This window comes from Eriocheir sinensis, unplaced genomic scaffold (genome assembly GCF_024679095.1).
Source record: "Eriocheir sinensis breed Jianghai 21 unplaced genomic scaffold, ASM2467909v1 Scaffold109, whole genome shotgun sequence".
NCBI classification, from domain to species: domain Eukaryota; kingdom Metazoa; phylum Arthropoda; class Malacostraca; order Decapoda; family Varunidae; genus Eriocheir; species Eriocheir sinensis.
This window is the reverse complement of record NW_026110396.1, coordinates 712,512-736,020: the sequence shown is the minus strand read 5'-3', so window position 1 is coordinate 736,020 and position 23,509 is coordinate 712,512. Positions and strand designations below refer to the sequence as shown.

Genomic DNA, 23,509 nt, shown 5'->3' with positions numbered 1-23,509 from the left:
TTGAAGATTGCCAGACTGCCACTGTTCTTAACCCGTAGAGCACCGTTGACGCGTCTCACGCGTTAAAAGCGATTTGCAATCATATACCGTTGACGCGTCAGACGCGTTTGCAAATTTCCATAATTAATTGCAATTGAAAGGACGCTCCCGTGTGCATCTATACGCTCATATGGGTCAGAGCGTCGACTTGTGAGTCAGCCTAGCCTCTCCCAGGCCAATATGCCCCCAGGGGTGACGTCGACCCACATGGAAAGTGAATTTGGGCGTGTGACACGAACGAAATCAAGTCCGAAACAAAGTGACAGACTGTGGTGAGAGAAGTCCTTCATCAGCACACTGTCAGTAGACTGTCAGCACACTGTCAGTAGACTGTCAGCACACTGTCAGTAGACTGTCAGCACACTGTCAGTAGACTGTCAGCACACTGTCAGCAGACTGTCAGCACATTGTCAGTAGACTGACACCACGTCATCAGCACACTGTCACCCCGTCATCAGAACACCATCAGCACACTGTCAGCACCTCTTCAACCCCGTAACAGTCTGCCTGGTAAGCCATTTTTCGTGTATTTCCGGATATTTTCCTCGGCCAGTTTTCCGCCATGGTGCGGTGCACACCTTTGGGCAGAGTTGCCTTTGTCTGGGGTGTGCGTGTCCTCAAAGTCGCCTTTCTCAACTCTTCTGCCCATGACCGGAAGATTACCAAAATGAGACGGCTTTTTCAACTTCCCAAAGTCAAAAACATGACATAGGGAGTTTGTTGATGAAGGTGGCGATAAAACAACAGTTCTTGCTAGTTTGTGTTTGTGGTTTATGAAGCCAGTGTGTTCATTTTGTAGTCTTTCTAAAGTGAGGAAAGTGATCGGCTTAAATAGCTTGTTGAGCCGTGCGTCCTTGTTTAATCCCTTGACTGTGGATTTCCCACAATAAGACATCACCAAGCTACAGGAATGTAACAAAAGGTGGCTGCTACAATTCACTGAAGGAAAATGTAAAGTCATCCACCTTCGGAGGGGATATCCAACACAAAATATTGACAAATGGCATCGTTTGAATTGTTTCTAACGATGGCGATGATGTTTTCATTCCGGGAAGTTCTTGCTTATCATACAGTGATGCTTTAACATGGTCTGGGGTGCAACAGTAACACAACAGTGACCTCGTGAGCTCTATGTCCACCCCCACCTGGCAGGGTTACCCACAGGAAGCTCAGGAAATGGTCATCGCCATAGGCCTATGGAGGTGCGGCCAGCAGAACAGTGGCCGCACCCAGCCCAAGAATTGGGGGAATTCTTTAAAATCTGACACACCAGAACAAGAAACGTAAGAATTTTGCAAGATTTTGGGTCAGTTCTTACTCGGTCTCGGGTAATTCTTGGTTCTAGTCTCAGTCCGCGTTGTAAACTCATAGAAATAGCATCCGTGCGCTTGTGTCATGTTTTCAGCACTACAGTGTCACTTTTTGTGCTTTAACCCGCTAGCAGCGACGGGTCAGATTTGTGGCTTTACCGTGTAGCAGCGACGGGCTAAATTTGTGGCTTTACCATGTAGCAGCGACGGGCCAAATTTGTGGCTTTACCGTGTAGCAGCGACGGGCCAAATTTGTGGCTTTACCGTGTAGCAGCGACGGGCCAAATTTGTGGCTTTACCGTGTAGCAGCGACGGGCCAAATTGTGGCTTTACCGTGTAGCAGCGACGGGCCAAATTTGTGGCTTTACCGTGTAGCAGCGACGGGCCAAATTTGTGGCTTTACCGTGTAGCAGCGACGGGCCAAATTTGTGGCTTTACCGTGTAGCAGCGACGGGCCAAATTTGTGGCTTTACCGTGTAGCAGCGACGGGCCAAATTTGTGGCTTTACCGTGTAGCAGCGACGGGCCAAATTTGTGCCATGATATAAACCCCCCAAAATAGATGATACATAATCTGATCACAAATGCTTTGATATATATATTATGAAATGGTTTGTGTGAGTGATGATTTCTCCTCATTTTTCTTGCTTAGAGGGACCATTAAGAAACATGATCCCCGCTGCTACTGGGTTAATAATGTCTATGTTCCAATATGCTGTATGTTGACATGTTCGTCCTCCCCCACAGAGTGTTAGGAGTGTTGTCCGTGGCCAGGTCCAGGCACGATGCTTCCACGTCTCCCCGCTGATCTCTACGGCCCAGAAGGTGGCCATGTCCCACCTGGACCCTGGCTCGGAGATGCCCTACCCCAAGCTGCAGGCCAACTTAGATATCGTCCAACAAAGGTGTGTGAAAGGCTTTGAAGCTGACCCAATGTGAAATGTTTGTTCATAAATATGTAATTTTTAAGAATACATCAAATCCTCCTCTCTTCCTCTTACTAATAGTCTTCTACCTCTTAAATATCGAGGGGCTTCGTGGTGCAGTGGTTAGCACACTCGGCTCACAACCGAGAGAGCCCGTGTTCGATTCCCGGGCGGAGTGGAAAAATTTGAGCAGGTTTTCCGATACCCTACGCCCCTGTCCACCCAGCAGTGTACCAGGTATTAATCGGGGGTTGTGTCCCGTCTCCTGGGGTCTGTTCCCTTATCCTATAATTCCTTCCCCTTCTGTCTCTCCGGCATATGACCACAGATGTTGCGCCTCACTATTTTTTTTCTCCTTTCTCTTCTCTCTCCTCTCTCTCTCTCTCTCTCTCTCTCTCTCTCTCTCTCTCTCTCTCTCTCTCTCTCTCTCTCTCTCTCTCTCTCTCTCTGAAATAAATTTTGATGTGATTTAGATTTTTTATGGAGTGATATGTCCTTACTTTTTTCTTTCTGCTACAAGTATCTGAGGGTGTTTGCCTGCTGGATAAGTGCAAGCAAAAGTGAGATAGCTCTAAAGTGAGACAGTTCTAATGCGAGATAGTGGGTGGGTTAGAGAGAGGAATGGTGTAGCTTTAATTTGATACATGGTAGGCAGGATTAGAGCTAGCTTTAATGTGAGAAAATGAGTGAGAAGGAGAGAGTAACAATGAAATAATACAGTATTGGTGATGGATATGTGGCCAGAAAAAGTGAGATAGCTCTAAAGTGAGACAGTTCTCATGCGAGATAGTGGGTGGGTTAGAGAGAGGAATGGTGTAGCTTTAATTTGATGCATGGTAGGCTGGGTTAGAGCTAGCTTTAATGTGAGAAAGTGAGCGAGAAAGAGGGAGAAAAAAATTGAACAGAACAATCATTGACAGAAACTTGACAGCAGCCTTGCTAGGTTGTTGCTTAATTTCCTGGTGTTTTACTTGACCTACAAACACAAAACTCACACACAGCAAACACCAACCATTCACCCACACACACACCAAAACGCAGCCTTGTAGACCAGTCCAAACACCCACAAACACCACAAACGTAACAACATTTTAAATCCTCCTCCTCTCTCTCTCTCAGGTTCAGAGTGAGGGCAGTTCTTACCTCAATGACCTCTCTCAGGTGTCTGCTACGGTGGTGAACCTCCTGCTCCAAGTAAGTAGTAGTAGTAGTAGTAGTAGTAGTAGTAGTACAGGTGTAGTTGTTGTTGTTGTTGTTGAGTAGTACTGTATTGTTGTTCAAGTAGCGCGTGGGAAGCTCAGCTGTGTGGCCGCGTGAGTCCAGTTGCGTGAGACATCTGGTGGACACTCCAGAAAATATCGCGTAAAGTGAAAAAAACATGTAAAGTAAACATTTTCTTGGTTATTTCAGAAACGCGTTAATCGACTTACCTGTCTCCAGTGTACCTGTTTTCTGTTATGCAATGCCTCCCTTCTAACCATCTCTCTGGGGGACATTTTCAAAGCACAAAGAACTGACTGTACTCATGGAAACACTGAGATCAATATTATCAGCTGTTTCTAAAGGTCATAGAGGGGGTCAGTCGGGTTCCAGTGAGTGTTTCTTCAGGTTCATGGTACAGAGGAAGGGTCACACTACCACCAGGGTCACAAAACTACCCTGGAAGGCCTACAGTTCCTAGGAAAGCCTTGTCAAATGTGTGTTTCCTTAGGTTCACGGTACAGAGGAAGGGTCACACTACCACCAGGGTCACAAAACTACCCCTGGAAAGGCCTACAGCTCCTAGGAAAGCCTTGTCAAATGTGTGTTTCCTCAGGTACATGGTACAGAGGGAGGGTCACACCACCACCAGGGTCATAAACTACCCTGGAAGGCCTACAGCTCCTAGGAAAGCCTTGTCAAATGTGTGTTTCCTTAGCTTCATGGCACAGAGGAAGGGTCACACTACCACCAGGGTCATAAAACTACCCCTGGAAAGGCCTACAGCTCCTAGGAAAGCCTTGTCAAATGTGTGTTTCCTTAGCTTCATGGTACAGAGGAAGGGTCACACTACCACCAGGGTCATAAAACTACCCCTGGAAAGGCCTACAGCTCCTAGGAAAGCCTTGTCAAATGTGTGTTTCCTCAGGTTCATGGTACAGAGGAAGGGTCACACTACCACCAGGGTCATAAAACTACCCCTGGAAAGGCCTACAGCTCCTAGGAAAGCCTTGTCAAATGTGTGTTTCTTTAGGTTCAGGTACAGAGGAAGGGTCACACTACCACCAGGGTCATAAAACTACCCCTGGAAAGGCCTACAGCTCCTAGGAAAGCCTTGTCAAATGTGTGTATACTTAGGTTAACGGTACAGAGGACAGGTCACACTACCACCAGGGTCACAAAACTACCCCGGGAAAGGCCTACCGCTCCTAGGACAGCCTGGTCAAATGTGTGTTTCCTTAGGTTCACGGTCCAGAGGAAGGGTCACACTACCACCAGGGTCTAAAACTACCCCTGGAAGGCCTACAGCTCCTAGGAAAGCCTTGTCAAATGTGTGTTTCCTTAGCTTCATGGCACAGAGGAAGGGTCACACTACCACCAGGGTCATAAAACTACCCCTGGAAAGGCCTACAGCTCCTAGGAAAGCCTTGTCAAATGTGTTTCCTTAGCTTCATGGCACAGAGGAAGGGTCACACTACCACCAGGGTCATAAAACTACCCCTGGAAAGGCCTACAGCTCCTAGGAAAGCCTTGTCAAATGTGTGTTTCCTCAGGTTCATGGCACAGAGGAAGGGTCACACTACCACCACAAGAAGTAGTAGTAGTAGTAGTAGTAGTAGTAGTAATAGTTGTAGTTTATATAAAAAGAAATATATGTTCAAATTCTTCTTCCCCTCTCTCTCTCTCTCTCTCTCTCTCTCTCTCTCTCTCTCTCTCTCTCTCTCTCTCTCTCTCTCTCTCTCTCTCTCTCTCTCTCTCTCTCTCTCTCTCTCTCTCTCTCTCTCTCTCTCTCTCTCTCTCTCTCTCTCTCTCTCTCTCTATCTCTCGCTCTCTCTCTCTCTCTCTCTCTCTCTCTCTCTCTCTCTCTCTCTCTCTCTCTCTCTCTCTCTCTCTCTCTCTCTCTCTCTCTCTCTCTCTCTCTCTCCAGACCCAGGAGCAGAGTGAGTCAGACTCAGGACGCACATGACCAGATCTCAGACGCACACAGGCAGATCAGCGCGTACATGGCACAGCTGGAGGACGCACACAGGGAGCTGGAGGTGTACAAGGACCAGCTGCAGGTGTGTGTGTGTGTGTGTGTGTGTGTGTGTTTTTTTCCATGTGCGTTTTTCGGTTCATGTGCGTTTTTTCATGTGCATATTTTTTCATATATGTTTTTCATGTGCGTTTATCTTCATGTGCATTTTTCTAGTCATGTACGTTATTCCTCATGTGCGTATTTTTCCATGTACGTTTTTTCTCATGTACGTTTTTCTCCATGTGCGTTTTTTTTCCATGTGCGTTTTTTCTCATGTACGTTTTTTAAGTGCGTTTTTTCCATGTGTTTTTTTTCATGTGCGTTTTTTCTCATGTACGTTTTTTAAGTGCGTTTTTTTCCATGCGTTTTTTCATGTGCGTTTTTCTCATGTGCGTTTTTCTCTCCAGCGAGCGTCTTCCCAGATCGAGGAGATGAGGAGAGGAGGGAGGGAGGAGAGGGATGAGAGGAGGAGGAGGAGGAGGAGGAGGAAGAGAAGGAGGCAACACTGAAGGAGGTAAGTTTCTCTCTCGCTCTAATTTTTTCTCGCTCTAATTTTTTTCTCGCTCTAATTTTTTCTCTCTTGTTTTCCCCTCTATTTTTTCTCTCGCTCTATTTCTTTCTCTCCTCGCTTTTTTTCTCTTTCGCTCTATTTTTTCTTTTTCTCACTCTCTCGCTCTATTTTTTTATCTTTTTCTCTCTAATTTTTCTCTCTCTCTCATGCTCTCTCGCTCTGTTTTTTCTCTGTCTCGCTCTATTTCTCTCCTCGCTCTATTTTTAATCTCTCGTCTCGCTCTATTTTTTCTCTTGCTCTCGCTCTGTTTTTTTCTCTCACTCTCTCACTCTATTTTCTTTCTCTCTTGCTCTATTTTTTTCTCTCGCTCTATTTTTATTCTCGCTCTATTTTTTTCTCACTATTTTTTTTCTCTCTCTCTCTCTCTCTCTCTCTCTCTCTCTCTCTCTCTCTCTCTCTCTCTCTCTCTCTCTCTCTCTCTCTCTCTCTCTCTCTCTCTCTCTCTCTCTCTCTCTCTCTCTCTCTCTCTCTAATCTCATGTGTAGAAAGACATTAGCAGATAAATTCTTAACGGGTCAAACGTAACATTTTCCATCCTCCTTCACTCGACTTCACCCAACCAACCCACACATGCTGTTTTTCTTTCTCAATTTTCTGGTGTTTTACTGTACCCACAAACACGAAACTCACACACAGCAAACACCAACCATTCACCTACACACACACACCAAAATGCAGCCTTCTAGCCCCGTCCAAACACCCACAAACAGGCAAAAGGTAACAACATTTTTAACCCTCCTCCCCTCAACTTTTGCCAGCCAACCCACACATTCCATTTTTCCCACTCAATTTCCTGGTGTTTAGCTTTACCCACAAACACGAAACTCACACACAGCAAACACCAACCATTCACCTACACACACACCAAAACGCAGCCTTCTAGCCCCGTCCAAACACCCACAAACAGCAGCCTTCTAGCCTGTCCAACAAACACCACAAACATCACAACATTTTAAATTCTCCTCCTCTCTTTCTCAGGTGCAGAGTGAGGGCAGTTCTACCTCACTTATCTCTCTCTCTTTCTCTCTATTTCAGGAGCAACTAGAGGCAAAATTAGGCGAGAATCGAGGAAGAGAGAGAGAATCAAAGCAAGCTACGTCGAGCGAGAGGAGTGCTGTGGAGCAGGTGGAGCAGGCCGTTAGAGAGGTGAGGCAGGATTGGTTGTTGTTATGTTTGAGCCGTTTTATGGGTGTTTAGAAGGGCTAGAAGGCTGCGTTTTGTGTGTGAATGTTGGTGTTTGTGTGTAGGTGAATGGTTGGTGTTTGGTGTGTGTGTGTGGGTGAATGGTTGTGTAGGTGAAATGGTTGTTGTTTGGTGTGTGTAGGTGAATGGTTGGTGTTTGTGTGTGTGAGTTATGTGTTTTTGGGTAAAGTAAAACACCAGGAAATTGAGTAAGAAACAGATGTGTGGGTTGGCTGGGTGAAGTTGAGAGAAGGAGGGTGAGAAATGTCATTACGTTTTGCCTGTTTGTGAGTGTTTGGAAGGAGATAGAAGGCTGCGTGTTGGTGTGTGTGTAGGTGAATGGTTGGTGTTTGCTCTGTGTGAGTTATGTGTTTGTAGGTAAAGTAAAACACCAGGAAATTGAGTAAGAAAAACAGCCTTGGTGGAGATCTTGGTGGAGCGTGGTCGCTCCTCCACCCCTTCCTCACCGCTGCCAGCCGCTGCCGGGCACTGCCGGCGGTCTCTCTGGCCGCTCCAAGGACGCGGGGACAGCCAGCCAAGGACGCGGGGACAGCCAGCCAAGGACGCGGGGACAGCCAGCCAAGGACGCGGGGACAGCCAGCCAAGGACGCGGGGACAGCCAGCCAAGGACGAGGGCGAGCCAGCCGAGGACGAAGGAGTGCCACGGGCACAATCTTCACACTTTTGTTATGGTATCCACATGCATGTAGCTGACACTCCACTAATTATATTAATACAACACTTGTTGAGGACATTTCAGGTGATTGTTTTCTCCGTGGTTTGTGTGTCTCCGTGTGGAGCCGTATCTAGTCTCCCTTAGGCTGTTGAGTTTTATTGAGGTGTGGAGGGATGTTTAATACTTTTCCTGATTTGTGAACATTGTTTGCATTTTATATATAATCATTCATTTTCTTTTCTCCTTTCTTTTGTGTGTTTTATTGCACAGTTTTTATCATGCTCAGTATTCACTCATTGTTCTTTTCCCTCTTTTTAATGCGTTCTGGAAGCATCTGAGGCGAGTGAGCACACACTTATACTTTTTATTTTCCCATATTTTCCCTCATGAAGCCGTGTTTTCCTAATGCCTTTTTTTAAATGGCAGGTCAGCCTGATAAAGAGGTAGAAATTTTGGCCAAGGAGGTCCAGAAGTTGATGCAGGATTCTGAAGCGCCCGCCGAGGATGACAATTCCCGTGTTCTAAGGAGCGGGTCAACTCATGACAGAGCTCCTCCTCCTCCTCCTCCTCCTCCTCCTCCTTCTCTCCCGCATGATAACAAAGGTAATGTCTTGACTAACCAAGCATCCACAATGGCTACTAACAATATTAAACTTCTGCCGACTACGCCATCACTCAGAGCTTTCCCAGCCAATGAACCGGATTACAGTGCGAGAGACTTATCCTGCAATGCCAGGATTTGGACAGTATAGGGATGAAAGAGTGAAGATGCTGGTTAACTCTTGCGTAAGGGGTTTGGACAGTATAGGGATGAAAGAGTGAAGATGCTGGTTAACTCTTGCGTAAGGGGTTTGGACAGTATAGGGATGAAAGAGTAAAGATGCTGGTTAACTCTTGCGTAAGGGGTTTGGACAGTATAGGGATGAAAGAGTGAAGATGCTGGTTAACTCTTGCGTAAGGGGTTTGGACAGTATAGGGATGAAAGAGTGAAGATGCTGGTTAACTCTTGCGTAAGGGGTTTGGACAGTATAGGGATGAAAGAGTGAAGATGCTGGTTAACTCTTGCGTAAGGGGTTTGGACAGTATAGGGATGATAGAGTGAAGATGCTGGTTAACTCTTGCGTAAGGGGTTTGGACAGTATAGGGATGAAAGAGTGAAGATGCTGGTTAACTCTTGCGTAAGGTGTTTGGACAGTATAGGGATGAAAGAGTGAAGATGCTGGTTAACTCTTGCGTAAGGGTTTGGACAGTATAGGGATGAAAGAGTGAAGATGCTGGTTAACTCTTGCGTAAGGGGTTTGGACAGTATAGGGATGAAAGAGTGAAGATGCTGGTTAACTCTTGCATAAGGGATCTGGACAGTATAGGGATGAAAGAGTGAAGATGATGGTTAACTCTTGCGTAAGGGATTTGGACAGTATAGGGATGAAAGAGTGAAGATGCTGGTTAACTCTTGCGTAAGGGATTTGGACAGTAAAGGGATGAAAGAGTGAAGATGCTGGTTAACTCTTGCATAAGGGATTTGGACAGTATAGGGATGAAAGAGTGAAGATGCTGGTTAACTCTTGCATAAGGGATTTGGACAGTATAGGGATGAAAGAGTGAAGATGCTGGTTAACTCTTGCATAAGGGATTTGGACAGTATAGGGATGAAAGAGTGAAGATGCTGGTTAACTCTTGCATAAGGGATTTGGACAGTATAGGGATGAAAGAGTGAAGATGCTGGTTAACTCTTGCATAAGGGATTTGGACAGTATAGGGATGAAAGAGTGAAGATGCTGGTTAACTCTTGCATAAGGGATTTGGACAGTATAGGGATGAAAGAGTGAAGATGCTGGTTAACTCTTGCATAAGGGGTTTGGACAGTATAGGGATGAAAGAGTGAAGATGCTGGTTAACTCTTGCATAAGGTGTTAGGACAGAATACGGAAGAAAGAGTGAAGATGCTGGTTAACTCTTGCGCATAAGTTTGGACAGTATAGGGATGAAAGAGTGAAGATGCTGGTTAACTCTTGCATAAGGGATTTGGACAGTATAGGGATGAAAGAGTGAAGATGCTGGTTAACTCTTGCATAAGGGGTTTGGACAGTATAGGGATGAAAGAGTGAAGATGCTGGTTAACTCTTGCATAAGGGATTTGGACAGTATAGGGATGAAAGAGTGAAGATGCTGGTTAACTCTTCAGAAAGTGATTATGACAGTATAGGGATGAAAGAGTGAAGATGCTGGTTAACTCTTGCGTAAGGAGTTTGGACAGTATAGGGATGAAAGAGTGAAGATGCTGGTTAACTCTTGCGTAAGGGGTTTGGACAGTATAGGGATGAAAGAGTGAAGATGCTGGTTAACTCTTGCGTAAGGGATTTGGACAGTATAGGGATGAAAGAGTGAAGATGCTGGTTAACTCTTGCGTAAGGGATTTGGACAGTATAGGGATGAAAGAGTGAAGATGCTGGTTAACTCTTGCGTAAGGGATTTGGACAGTATAGGGATGAAAGAGTGAAGATGCTGGTTAACTCTTGCGTAAGGGATTTGGACAGTATAGGGATGAAAGAGTGAAGATGCTGGTTAACTCTTGCGTAAGGGATTTGGACAGTATAGGGATGAAAGAGTGAAGATGCTGGTTAACTCTTGCGTAAGGGATTTGGACAGTATAGGGATGAAAGAGTGAAGATGCTGGTTAACTCTTGCGTAAGGGGTTTGGACAGTATAGGGATGAAAGAGTGAAGATGCTGGTTAACTCTTGCGTAAGGGATTTGGACAGTATAGGGATGAAAGAGTGATGCTGGTTAACTCTTGCATAAGGGGTTTGGACAGTATAGGGATGAAAGAGTGAAGATGCTGGTTAACTCTTGCATAAGGGGTTTGGACAGTATAGGGATGAAAGAGTGAAGATGCTGGTTAACTCTTGCATAAGGGGTTTGGACAGTATAGGGATGAAAGAGTGAAGATGCTGGTTAACTCTTGCGTAAGGGAGTTGGACAGTAAAGGGATGAGCTTGAGTAGATATTAAAGCGTGATTACATTTTAAGTTAATTAAGGAAACGCAGAAACGAAGAGTTGAGTGCTGGCATTCCTGAACCTCTCGGCGCCCAGGCACACACATTGACGAGGCCTCCTAGGAGTGTGAGGCATTTCCAGGGGTAGTTATCTGAGCCTGGTGGTTGTTTGACCCTTCCTGTACTGTGAACCTGTACCTGAACCTAAGAAAACACTCATTACAACCCGACCGATCTCCTTCTTGGCATTTGGAAATATTTGGCGTGAGAGGCGGAACCGTAGCGCAGATTCTAGATGCTTCGGCGGGGCGGAGATAGACACGTGGCAGAGAGCTCTTTGGGCAGTTGGCGATGAGAGGAGGAGGAGGAAGGGGTTGGTTGTGACGTACCCGGGAGGAAGGACGCCCAGACAACCCGGACCCATATTCTCAGACCTTTCGACGCCTTACTATATCTATTTAAAGAGGCTCTCGTAGAAGTTTTAGGGATTGCCAAGGGCGGCGTCATATCTCTAGTGGTAGTTTTGCAAGATTTCTACGCCAGGAACGACAGAACACTCTTGAGTACATCTTTTATATGGCCTTCAAATATCATGGTCTCAAGAGCCCCAAGCGGCTGAGAATATGAACCCTGCTGGCAAGGAGGGAGGGACTTGGACGCTGCTCCGTGGTGACAGGGAGGGAGTGCTCAAAGGGACTACTAGTTTGAGGGGAGCGGATAGTGGGAAAAAAATTTAAAAGTATAAAAAAATGTTGAAAAATGTACGAAAAGGTGAAAAGGTGTGCAAGAAAATGCCTGCAGTCAAACAAAGGCTGAAAATTTGTCAACGGTATAAACAAATATTAAAAAGAAACATGTAGGACAAGTGAAGAAAATGTATGGAAAGTGATTTTTTTTAAATATACGAAGTTAAAACTATGAAAAAAAGTTACAAAAATGAGTGAAGAAATGCCTGCCAGTAAAAACCAGCTGATGCGAAATAACTGTCTTCAAGTAACCCAATTGTCCTCCACAGGTGTCTTGATCCACGGCCGCCTTGAAGAGTTCTGCGTCCAGGCCCAGACGGTGAGCCTGCTGACTGTCCAGGAGGCAGACAGGGACAGACAGGGACGCAGTTTGGAGGCTGCTGAGTAAGACAGCCACTTTGATGGGTTTTCCTGTATTTTATTCTCATGTTAACATTAGGACACACACACACACACACACACATGAATATCTGTAGTGCGGCGACGGCCTGATGAACGAGCCTCCCATAACCCACTTAGCCAGTGGGGTAGCTCTTTGGCCGACTCGGTAAGGAGTGGCTCTCCCGTCACGCTGGTCGCGGGTTCAATCCCAGGCAGCCGGGGAATACCCTCACTTTGTCTTGATTAATTTCTCGTGTTATTTCGATACACGCAGAGGCCGTGTTGAGAAATAGGAAGGATTTAGAAAATAAGCTCGTCGGGGCATTACATATCTTTCTGTAATATAAGATGAAGTAAAATCCAGCCGTGCGTTGTTGTAACTCTCCGCATCCTTCTACTTGATAGCTTTAGAATCTCCAAGTGGCCGATCACTTTTTATTTGTTCTGTTTAGGCGTTTTACTTCCTTTATTTCTCATCGGCCTCCTCCTCCTTAGCCTCTCTTCTTTTCCCTCTATTTCCATCAATTATTTCACTACTCTACTGTTCTCTATACGGGTCCAGTTTTCCCTTCCTGTTCCTTGGGCCTCCTTGATCCTTAGCTGTCTGGATATTTTTGGGGTTATTTCATATTTTTCTTTTCCTGTGTTTCCTGCAGCTATTTCTTCCTTTGCTATTTCCCTCTAATGATTCTTCTTCCCTTCCCCTTCCTGTTCCTTCCCTTCCCTTCCCTTCTCATTCCCTTCCCTTCCTTCCATCCTTCCTTCACTTCCTTTCCTTCCTTTTCCTTCCCATTCCTTCCCATTCTTTCCCATCACTTCCCTTCCCTTCCCTTCCCTTCCCATCACTTCCCTTCCTTTCCCTTCCCTTCCCATCACTTCCCTTCCCTTCCTTTCCCTTCCCATCACTTCCCTTCCCTTCCCTTCCCATTCCTTCCCATTCCTTCCCATCACTTCCCTTCCCATTCCTTCCCTTCCCATTCCTTCCCATCCCTTCCCCTCCCTTCCTTTCCCTTCCCTTCCCTTCCCCTAAAATAACTCCTTTTCATCTATTCTATTTTTTCCCCTTACACAATTTCTCTCTCTCTCTCTCTCTCTCTCTCTCTCTCTCTCTCTCTCTCTCTCTCTCTCTCTCTCTCTCTCTCTCTCTCTCTCTCTCTCTCTCTCTCTCTCTCTCTCTCTCTCTCTCTCTCTCTCTCTCTCTCTCTCTCTCTCTCTCTCTCTCTCTCTCTCTCTCTCTCTCTCTCTCTCTCTCTCTCTCTCTCTCTCTCTCTCTCTGTCTGTGTATGTAGTATGTTTCTGTGTCTGTACATGCTTTGCTTTCTGTGGGTCATTCTTTGATCTATTTCCTGTCTGTCAGTGTGTCTGTGTTGCCCTAAATGTCTGTCTCACTCTGTCTGTTTATGTGTTTGTCTGTTTGTCTTTGGCTGTTTCTTGCATGTCTTTACGTATGCAAGTTTAGAGAGAGAGAGAATGTAGATAGATAGATAGATTGATAGATAGATAGATAGATATATTTCCTGTACATTGCCTGTATTAGGACGGATAGAACTTGGCACCTTGGATCAACTTAACACTGGCACTGACCACCCCTACTCCCTCCCCACCCCAACCACCCAACCTCCTCCTCCCCCAGCCTCACCACCCCCAGTCCCCTCCTTCACCTCCTCCCCACCCCCACAATCCACCTCAAACTAAGAGGTGGAGGACGTTGGGAAAGGGCTATCCTGCTCACCCCCACCCCCTCCCCATCCCGCCACTCCCCTCACCCCAGCACCTTACTTACCCCCACAGTAACGTGGCCGCTAAACCAGACTCGGCGGCGTCACTTCAGTGTCTCGCCGTGCACTCTAGTCTATGAAGTCTCTGTGTGGTGGCGTAAACAAACCCTCGCTTGCTGTGTGTGTGTGTGTGTGTGTGTGTGTGTGTTGAGGCGGAGGAAAGTGTTGCCTACGGTCTTGGGGTGAGTGTGTCAGGGTGAAGGAGGGAGTACTGGGCGGTGTGTTGGCGCGGCGTGGACCAGCTGACACGCTCACTGAATACAAAAGTGCTGAAGGGCAAAAGCAAAGGTGTTGGCTTGTTGTTGGTACAGGTTGTTGACTTGTACTGTACAGGAGAGGAACGGCTGACTGCCTCGCACTGCTCACTTCTCAGCCCCAATAGAGGGATCATTGGCAACTACAATTTTTTTCCCCATTTATCCAAAAAACAAAATCTTGTGCTTCCATGTGGTGACTTGCCTGGCTCCAAGGCGTTATTCTGCACAGTAATGTTTTCCAGACATGGCGAGGAAATGTCTCCAGACAGGAAGCGTGCTGGCTGGCCTGTGCTGCCGAGGACTCTTTGGATGACAGTGACCAGCCAGCGTGTTGGTGAAGACTCTCAGGCTGTTGCTCTTCAAGCAGAGCCTCAACATGCCTCGGCTCAACCTGAAAATCCTGTGAGTATTGCTGGAATTGTACATTAGTTTTACTAGTATATCGGAAAGGTTTGAATTGTGCACCGATATATTTACTAAAATTATAATAATCAGAGTTGAACTTACAATAGGGATGAGTTGTTCATTAGAGTTTTACTATTATATTTGGAAGTTTTTAACACCGATATATTTACTAAAAACATACGTGACATTCAAAGCTGAACTTACATTAAGGCTGGGCATCCATTTGTGCTAGGGGGCTTCGTGGTGCAGTGGTTAGCACACTCGGCTCACAACCGAGAGAGCCCGGGTTCGATTCCCTGGCGGAGTGGAAAAATTTGGGCGGCTTTTCCGATACCCTACACAGCCCCTGTCCACCCAGCAGTGTAGCAGGTATTAATCGGGGGTTGTGTCCCGTCTCCTGGGGTCTGTTCCCTTCTCCTATAATTCCTTCCCCTTCTGCCTCTCTCCGGCATATGACCACAGATGTTGCACCCACTAAACCAAACTTTCCAACTGTTCCCTTCACCTATAATTCCTTCCCCTTCTGTCCCTCTCCGGCATATGACCACAGATGTTGCACCCACTAAACCAAACTTTCCAACTGTTCCCTTCACCTATAATTCCTTCCCCTTCTGTCCCTCTCCGGCATATGACCACAGATGCTGCACCCACTAAACCAAACTTTCCAACTGTTCCCTTCTCCCATAATTCCTTCCCCTTCTGTCCCTCTCCGGCATATGACCACAGATGCTGCGCCCACTAAGCCAGACTTTACAACTTTTCCTCCGGCCCATAATTTGAACACAGACTTCCTAGTCATTGACAGTGGGCTACATGTCCTTACAGCTACTCAACCATTTTTTTCTAAATTAGTCCTCATAAAATTGTCACATTTTTTATAGGTGTCAGCTGCCAGCATCGTGCAAATTACTGGCATAAGCAGCAGTAATGTTGTCAAGTTCCTGCCATCCATAACTGGCAGCACCTTCTCCAGCGTCGCGGCACTCTTGTTCAGTACTCCCACAATGCCTACGGAGGACACAGGCTGGAAATTAATAAAACAGGCATCACGCACTTACACTATGCACTAACATACTATATTTATGACAAGGAATCTGCCATTGAAACATGTATTATTACAGTATTAGGAAAAGAATTGAGTACAGACATCACCAGAAAACAGTACTGTGCTAGTAGGCTGTGGCTGAAGGAGTTTACAGCTAACTACCACAGCACAGCCCAAGATGCCTGACTCACCACACTTACCATGTACAGAAAACAGTACTGTGCTAGTAGGCTGTGGCTGAAGGAGTTTACAGCTAACTACCACAGCACAGCCCAAGATGCCTGACTCACCACACTTACCATGTACAGAAAACAGTACTGTGCTAGTAGGCTGTGGCTGAAGGATGTTAAAGCGGACTACCACAGCACAGCCCAAGATGCCTGACTCACCACACTTACCATGTACAGAAAACAGTACTGTGCTAGTAGGCTGTGGCTGAAGGAGTTACAGCTAACTACCACAGCACAGCCCAAGATGCCTGACTCACCACACTTACCATGTACAGAAAACAGTACTGTGCTAGTAGGCTGTGGCTGAAGGAGTTTACAGCTAACTACCACAGCACAGCCCAAGATGCCTGACTCACCACACTTACCATGTACAGAAAACAGTACTGTGCTAGTAGGCTGTGGCTGAAGGAGTTTACAGCTAACTACCACAGCACAGCCCAAGATGCCTGACTCACCACACTTACCTTGCACAGAAGATCATTTCACGACACATCAGCATTGTATTTGCTAATCATCACTCTGGTAACCGTTTCCATTATTATTATTAGTCGTTTATGAGATTCTAAAATGGTGGGAAATATTAGTATTTCAGCGGTGATAGGCTAGGCTACTACTTGCTCATGTGAAGGCTCTTCAGCTAGCTCCTCTAGCTTGGGTTATGAGTCCATCTTTATTTAACAGCCTGATGTATAAGGTTGCACACTCTTCATTGTCATGGGTACCAATGTCACTAGAACATGTTGAAGACATTTTCATACACTATTCTCTAAACCTAGCTATTTAGTTTAGTGCAAGCAGGTAACGGGAAGGAAGCAAAGTGCCTTGGCATTGCTGGAGCTTGGGCAGTGTGTCAGCCACGTGGCCCATGACAAGGCTATCAAGGCTCGTGACGGTCAGGAGGCAGCGTCCCTCCCTGCAGGCAAGGGTCAGGCGATGAAGGGATATGTAGGTAAGAGGAAGACTTCCTCACCGCTGCTGATAATGTCTGACGCGATAAGGATTGTTAAATCCATCCATCACAGCAGCAACACTCAAAGAGAAGCACCCAGACTTGTGTGAAGTCTCTCAGTACCCTCAGAGTTTATTTAACCGTGTAGCAGCGACGGGCCAAATTTGTGTCTTTACCGTGTAGCAGCGACGGGTCAAATTTGTGGCTTTACCGTGTAGCAGCCACGGGTCAAATTTGTGGCTTTACCGTGTAGCAGCCACGGGTCAAATTTGTGGCTTTACCGTGTAGCAGCGACGGGACAAATTTGTGGCTTTACCGTGTAGCAGTGACGGGTCAAATTTGGCTTTACCGTGTAGCAGCCACGGGTCAAACTTGTGGCTTTACCGTGTAGCAGCGACGGGACAAATTTGTGTCTTTACCGTGTATCAGCGACGGTCAAATTTGTAGCTTTACCATGTAGCAGCGACAGGTCAAATTTGTGTCTTTACCGTGTAGCAGCGATGGGCCAAATTTGTGGCTTTACCGTGTAGCAGCGACGGGTCAAATTTGTGTCTTTACCGTGTAGCAGCGACGGGTCAAATTTGTGGCTTTACCGTGTAGCAGCGACGGGTCAAATTTGTGGCTTTACCGTGTAGCAGCGACGGGTCAAATTTGTGGCTTTACCGTGTAGCAGCGACGGGTCAAATTTGTGGCTTTACCGTGTAGCAGCAACAGGCCAAATTTTTGGATTTACAAATTTGTGGCTTTACCGTGTAGCAGCGACGGTCAAATTTGTGGCTTTACCGTGTAGCAACGACAGGCAAATTTAGCAGCGACGGGCCAAATTTGTGGCTTTACCGTGTAGCAGCGACGGGCCAAATTTGTGGCTTTACCATGTAGCAGCGACGGGTCAAATTTGTGGCTTTACCGTGTAGCAGCAACAGGCCAAATTTGTGCCACGGTTTAAAACCCCCAAAAATAGATGATACATAATCTGATCACAAATGCTTTGATATATAGGTATTATGAAATGGTTTGTGTGAGGGGTGATTTTTTTCTCATTTTTCTTGCTTGCCATTAAGAAACATGATCCCTGCTGCTACCGGGTTAAGGATACGAGAAATAAAGTAGAAGATACATGATAAATTACAGACATACACCCAAAGTTGCAACATAAGAATATAAGTACATAGGAACATTAGATTAGGTTAGGTGAGGTAAGGTTAACCCGTCCGCTGCGATTGGCACGGATTTTTCCTTCACTGGTAGCCTGGTAACATACACTCCCAGGTCTTTCTCTGCCTCTGTGGTGGATAGTGGAGTGTTTCTCATGTGATATTGATGTGCTGGATATCCCCTCCCAAGGTGCAGGACTTGACATTTTTCTTCATTGAATTGTAGCAGCCACTTTTTGTTCCATTCCTGTAGCTTGGTGATGTCTTCTGGTAGGAAATCCACAGTCAAGGGGTTAAGAAGCTGATATAGGGAACATGTCTGAAGGAAAAAATAAGTACAGTTTCCCATATAGAAGTGTGGATGAGTGGAATGGTCTAAAGGAGGAGACTGTGGAGGCAGGGAGTGTGCATCAAATGAGGGAGAGCTTGGACATATATCGACAAGGAGACAGGACTATCCCATCTTAGCTCAGGCCCTGTAAACCACAAATAGATACACACAGGGAGATGCTTGAGAGACATAAAGAAATATAGCTTCCCACACAGAAATATAGAGGTTTGGAACAGACTAAGTGAGGATGTAGTATCAGCGAGTGTGCAAAGCTTTAAGGAAAAGTTGGATTAATGTAGATACGGAGACAGAACCACACGAGCGTAAAGCCCAGGCCCTGTTAAACTACAACTAGGTAAATACACACTCATACATGCACACTCTAACCACTCCCACTCATCCCCCCTTCAGATGGATGACATGTTTCTGGAGGGCAAGATGGAGGTGGGGGAGGAGGTGCGGCAGCAGTGCCATGACCCTATGCTGGCACACACGCCGGAGCTGCTGGCTCGACGCGAGGTTCCGGCGCGCCACCCCCGGCCACCACCACGCAGCTGCATCACATCAGCGAGGAGATGCTGGTTTACCGCAAGCACAACCTCCTCTCCTGCCAACTGCCCGGCTCACCCAAGTCCACGTTCCTTATGGTATTCAGCCCCGATGGGTGAGTGGGGGGGCAAGGTTTTATTTCTTTATTTTATTTACAGGAATGGAGATGGTATGGGCACCTTGAAATGATATAAAAAAACATGCATAAAAAAAGACATGGGAAAAGAAGTACAGTAAAAAAACGCAAGTGAATTATAAGAAATCACGGAAATTCTAAAAAAAAAAATGCAAAAATAAGACATGGGGAAAGAAGTAGGGTAAAAAAACGCACCTGAATTATAAGAAATCACAGAAATTCTGATAATAGAAAAATAAAAAATAAATGCTTGGTGATGTCTTGTAGGAAAGCCATAGTCAAGGGGTCAATCAACTTGTCTTGTTCTCTCTGCAGGTCAAAGGTCGCCTCCACCCACGGCGACCACAACATCTACGTCAGCGAGGTCAACACAGGTCAGTGCATCTGTACGCTGGAGGGACACCCGCGAACCCCGTGGTGTGTGGCCTTCCACCCCGCCTCCAACGAGATAGTGGCCTCGGGCTGCCTCGGCGGGGAGGTGCGCGTGTGGGGCCTCAAGGTGGGTAGGGGGTGTTGGGTGTAATACAGGAGTTTGTTTTGCATATGTTTATTTTCATTTATTATTTATTATTTTTTGTTTTTATACCTTTTTTTTATTTCATGTTTTCATTTTTTGCATGTTTATTTTTATTTATTATTCCTCATATTTTGTTTTATTTTGTTTTTATACTTTTTTTATTTTATGTTTTCAGTTGTTTTTATTTATCATACCTTACTTTTTTCATTCTTTGTTACACCTTATTTTTCAACAGCTGGTATCTTTAAATGTAGCTTTGTATAACTTTTCTTAACAGTGTATCTTTAAATAACATTTTTTTCCTTCCTTACATTGCTTATTTTTAGCAGTTTCCATTTTTAATACCAACAAAACCAAACCTAACCTAACCTCATCTAGCATTGCCTATCCTAACCTTACCATACCTATATATAACTTTTCTTAACAGTGTATCTTTAAATAACTTACTTTTCCTTCCTTACCTTGCTTATTTTTACCAGTGTCCATATTTAATACCAACAAAACTTAACCTAACCTAACCTCACCTCACCTTGTCTAGCCTAACCTCACCATACCTATATATAACCTGAATAAGACAACCTCACTATCATCTATCTTATCTCCTCATTCAACCTTATGTGTTATGTGTAAAGCCCTAACCTAACCTAACCTCACCTCACCTTGTCTAGCCTAACCTCACCATACCTATATATAACCCAAATAAGACAACCTCACTATCATCTATCTTATCTCCTCATTCAACCTTATGTGTTATGTGTAAAGCCCTAACCTAACCTAACCTCACCATACCTATATATAACCTAACCTAACCTCACCATACCTATATATAACCCAAATAAGACAACCTCACTATCATCTATCTTATCTCCTCATTCAACCTTATGTGTTATGTGTAAAGCAACTTAACCTAACCTAACCTAACCTCACCATACCTATATATAACCCAAATAAGACAACAACATCACAATCTTTATCTTTTGTTCGACGTTATGGTTGTTGTGGTTGTCAATGTGGTGCGTTTAGTTGAGTGGTGGTGATGGTGGTGAGGTCTTTAAATAACTTCTTTTCCTTACTTTGCTTATTTTTCCAGTTTCCATTTTCATACCAACAACACCTAACCTAACCTAACCTTACCTCGTCTAGCATTGCCTAGCCTAACCTTACCATACCTATATGTGACCCGAATAAGACCTCATCATCACCATCATCTTCCCCTTCTGTCTCTCTCCGGCATATGACCACAGATGTTGCACCGAGTAAATGAAACTTTCCAACTTTCATCACCGTCATCTTTATTTTCTCATTCGACGTTATGTGTAGTAGATGGTTGTGGTGGTTGTCAATGTGGTGCGTGTAGTAGAGTGGTGGTAACGGTGGTGTGGTTGCAGGGCGGCAGTGAGGTGTGGACGACAGAGAAGAGCACGGTGATCGCCTCCCTCGCCTTCCACCCCACGGACAAGGTGCTGGTCATCGCCACCTACAATGAGATATACTTCTGGGATTGGTTCCAGCCGCAGCCCTTCACCAAGATATGCACGGCTGATGAGAAGGAGAAAGTCAGGTGTGTGTGGGAGACGTATGCGCATGTGTGTGTGTGTGTGTGTGTGTGTGTGTGTGTATTTACCTAGTTTTACCTAGTTGTGACATACGGGAAAAGAGCTACGTTCGCGCTGTCCCACCTCCATATCCTCTCTTAATCAACCTTTCTTGTGTGTGCGTGTATGAAATGGCAGTGATAAAGTGTGGTGTGTGAGGGGGACTTGGTTGTGTGTGTATGTGTGTGTAAAGTGATGATTGCAATATGTACCAGTATGATTTTTTTTATTTATTTATTATTTTTTAACAACAAAGGAGACGGCTCAAGGGCAACAAAAAGAGTGTAGAGAAAACAAAAGCCCGCTACTCACCGCTCCCATAATAGACAAAAGTAAAGAGTGGCCGAGAGAGAGGTCAATTTTGGGTGGAGGTGTCTTATGTGTGTGTGTGTGTGTGTGTGTGTGTGTGTGTGTGTGTGTGTGTGTGTGTGTGTGAAATGGTAATGATGATTTTGATGATTTTATGCTTCATTGATGGTTGGTAGCCTTGGGTTGAAAATATAAACACAGAGGTTGGCTTGGCGAGAAGGAACAATGACAGCACTGAGTGACCCCTTTGAAAATCTATTAAAAAGATCATGTATTATTTAAACATAGATACATTACTTTCAGTGTGTCCTAAGCCATTTTTGTGCATATTTCACATCTCAAAATTTAACATTGCTACGTTACCTTAAATTTCAAAGCATAGTCTGCCATTAAATTTGATATCTACCATATTACATAACATTTCAACCCCCATCTACCACATTGCATTACATTTCAACCCCCATCTACCACATTGCATTACATTTCAACCCCCCATCTACCACATTGCATTACATTTCAACCCCCATCTACCACATTGCATTACATTTCAACCCCCATCTACCACATTGCATTACATTTCAACCCCCATCTACCACATTGCATTACATTTCAGCCCCCCATCTTCTACATTGCATTACATTTCAACCCCATCTACCACATTGCATTACATTTCAACCCCATCTACCATTGCATTACATTTCAACCCCCATCTACCACATTGCATTACCAAATTGCATTTCATTTCAACCCCAATATACCACATTGCATTACATTTCAACCCCCCATCTACCACATTGCATTACATTTCAACCCCCCATCTACCACATTGCATTACATTTCAACCCCCATCTACCACATTGCATTACATTTCAACCCCCATCTACCACATTGCATTACATTTCAACCCCCATCTACCACATTGCATTACATTTCAACCCCCATCTACCACAATGCATTACATTTCAACCCCATCTACCACATTGCATTACATTTCAACCAACCATCTACCACATTGCATTACATTTCAACCCCCCATCTACCACATTACATTTCAACCCCCCATCTACCACATTGCATTACATTTCAACCCCCATCTACCACATTACATTTCAACCCCATCTACCACATTGCATTACATTTCAACCCCATCTACCATTGCATTACATTTCAACCCCCATCTACCACATTGCATTACATTTCAACCCCCCATCTACCACATTACATAACATTTCAACCCCATCTACCACATTGCATTACATTTCAACCCCCCATCTACCACATTGCATTACATTTCAACCCCCCATCTTCTACATTGCATTACATTTCAACCCCCATCTACCACATTACATTTCAACCCCCCCCCCCCATCTTCCAGGTACGTCAAATTCGACCCGCTCGGCCACAAGCTCATCACGGGGATCGCCAACATGCCCCACGAGAGGCCCGGGTCGCCCTCCACCCACCACATGCCCTCGCGCTCGGAGCTGGTGGAGCGCGAGCAGCGATACAGCCAGCTCTCCAGCCAGTACCTCAGCCTCGTCTCACACCTGGAGGCCCTAACGAGCTCATCCGCCGCCGCTGCTGCTGCGTCCGGCGGCTCCTCGTCTGCCGCCACAACCGCCGCGACGTCATCCACAAGCACCACGTCAGCTTCCCGCACGGTGACTATATTTATTTTTTATTGTTTTTTTATTTGTTTTTTTCTGTCTAGGGTAATTAACGTGTTTTCTTGTATAAGAGAGAGAGAGAGAGAGAGAGAGAGAGATGATAAAGTAGAAGACAGTCAGTAAAGGAAGAGTAAACAAGGTAGATAGATAGATGAATACATACATACATACACACATACATACATACATACATACATACATACATACATAGAGAGAGTGAGAAACAGTGGGTGAGAAAGAGAGCCATTTTCACACAAGCATACCCAAATACATTAGCGGGCCAAAAAACATCTTAAAATACAATCATCCTCATCCCCCTTATCCATAAAAACAAAATAGGGAATAACACTGAAACACACACAAACACACACACACACACACACAAACACACACAAACACACACACAAACACACACAAACACACACAAACACACACACACACAAACACACACAAACACACACAAACACACACAAACACACACAAACACACACACAAACACACACACAAACACACAAACACACACAAACACACACAAAAAAAATAA

At 45.3% G+C, this 23,509-nt stretch overlaps 1 protein-coding gene across 10 annotated transcripts in view; it reads left to right on the top strand.

Annotated features, from left to right (window-relative positions):
* LOC126989188 (WAS/WASL-interacting protein family member 1-like) overlaps positions 1 to 20,950 on the top strand; it is a 35,270-nt gene extending 14,320 nt beyond the window's left edge. For 3 of the 10 annotated variants that reach the window (XR_007742999.1, XR_007742998.1, XR_007742997.1), the window contains exons 6-7: positions 2,096 to 2,253; positions 3,394 to 3,468. Coding sequence is in view for 5 of the 10 variants with exons in the window: in XM_050847739.1 (XP_050703696.1) it covers positions 3,394 to 3,468; positions 18,604 to 18,856; positions 19,193 to 19,329 (465 nt within the window). In the remaining 5 variants the exon portion in view is untranslated. Of the gene's footprint in view, positions 1 to 2,095; positions 2,254 to 3,393; positions 3,469 to 5,401; positions 5,535 to 5,898; positions 5,947 to 18,603; positions 18,857 to 19,192; positions 19,377 to 20,782 lie in introns of those variants that run through there. The other 7 variants (XR_007743001.1, XR_007743000.1, XM_050847739.1 and 4 more) reach the window with 6 other exon arrangements.
* Positions 20,951 to 23,509: the final 2,559 nt, after the last annotated feature.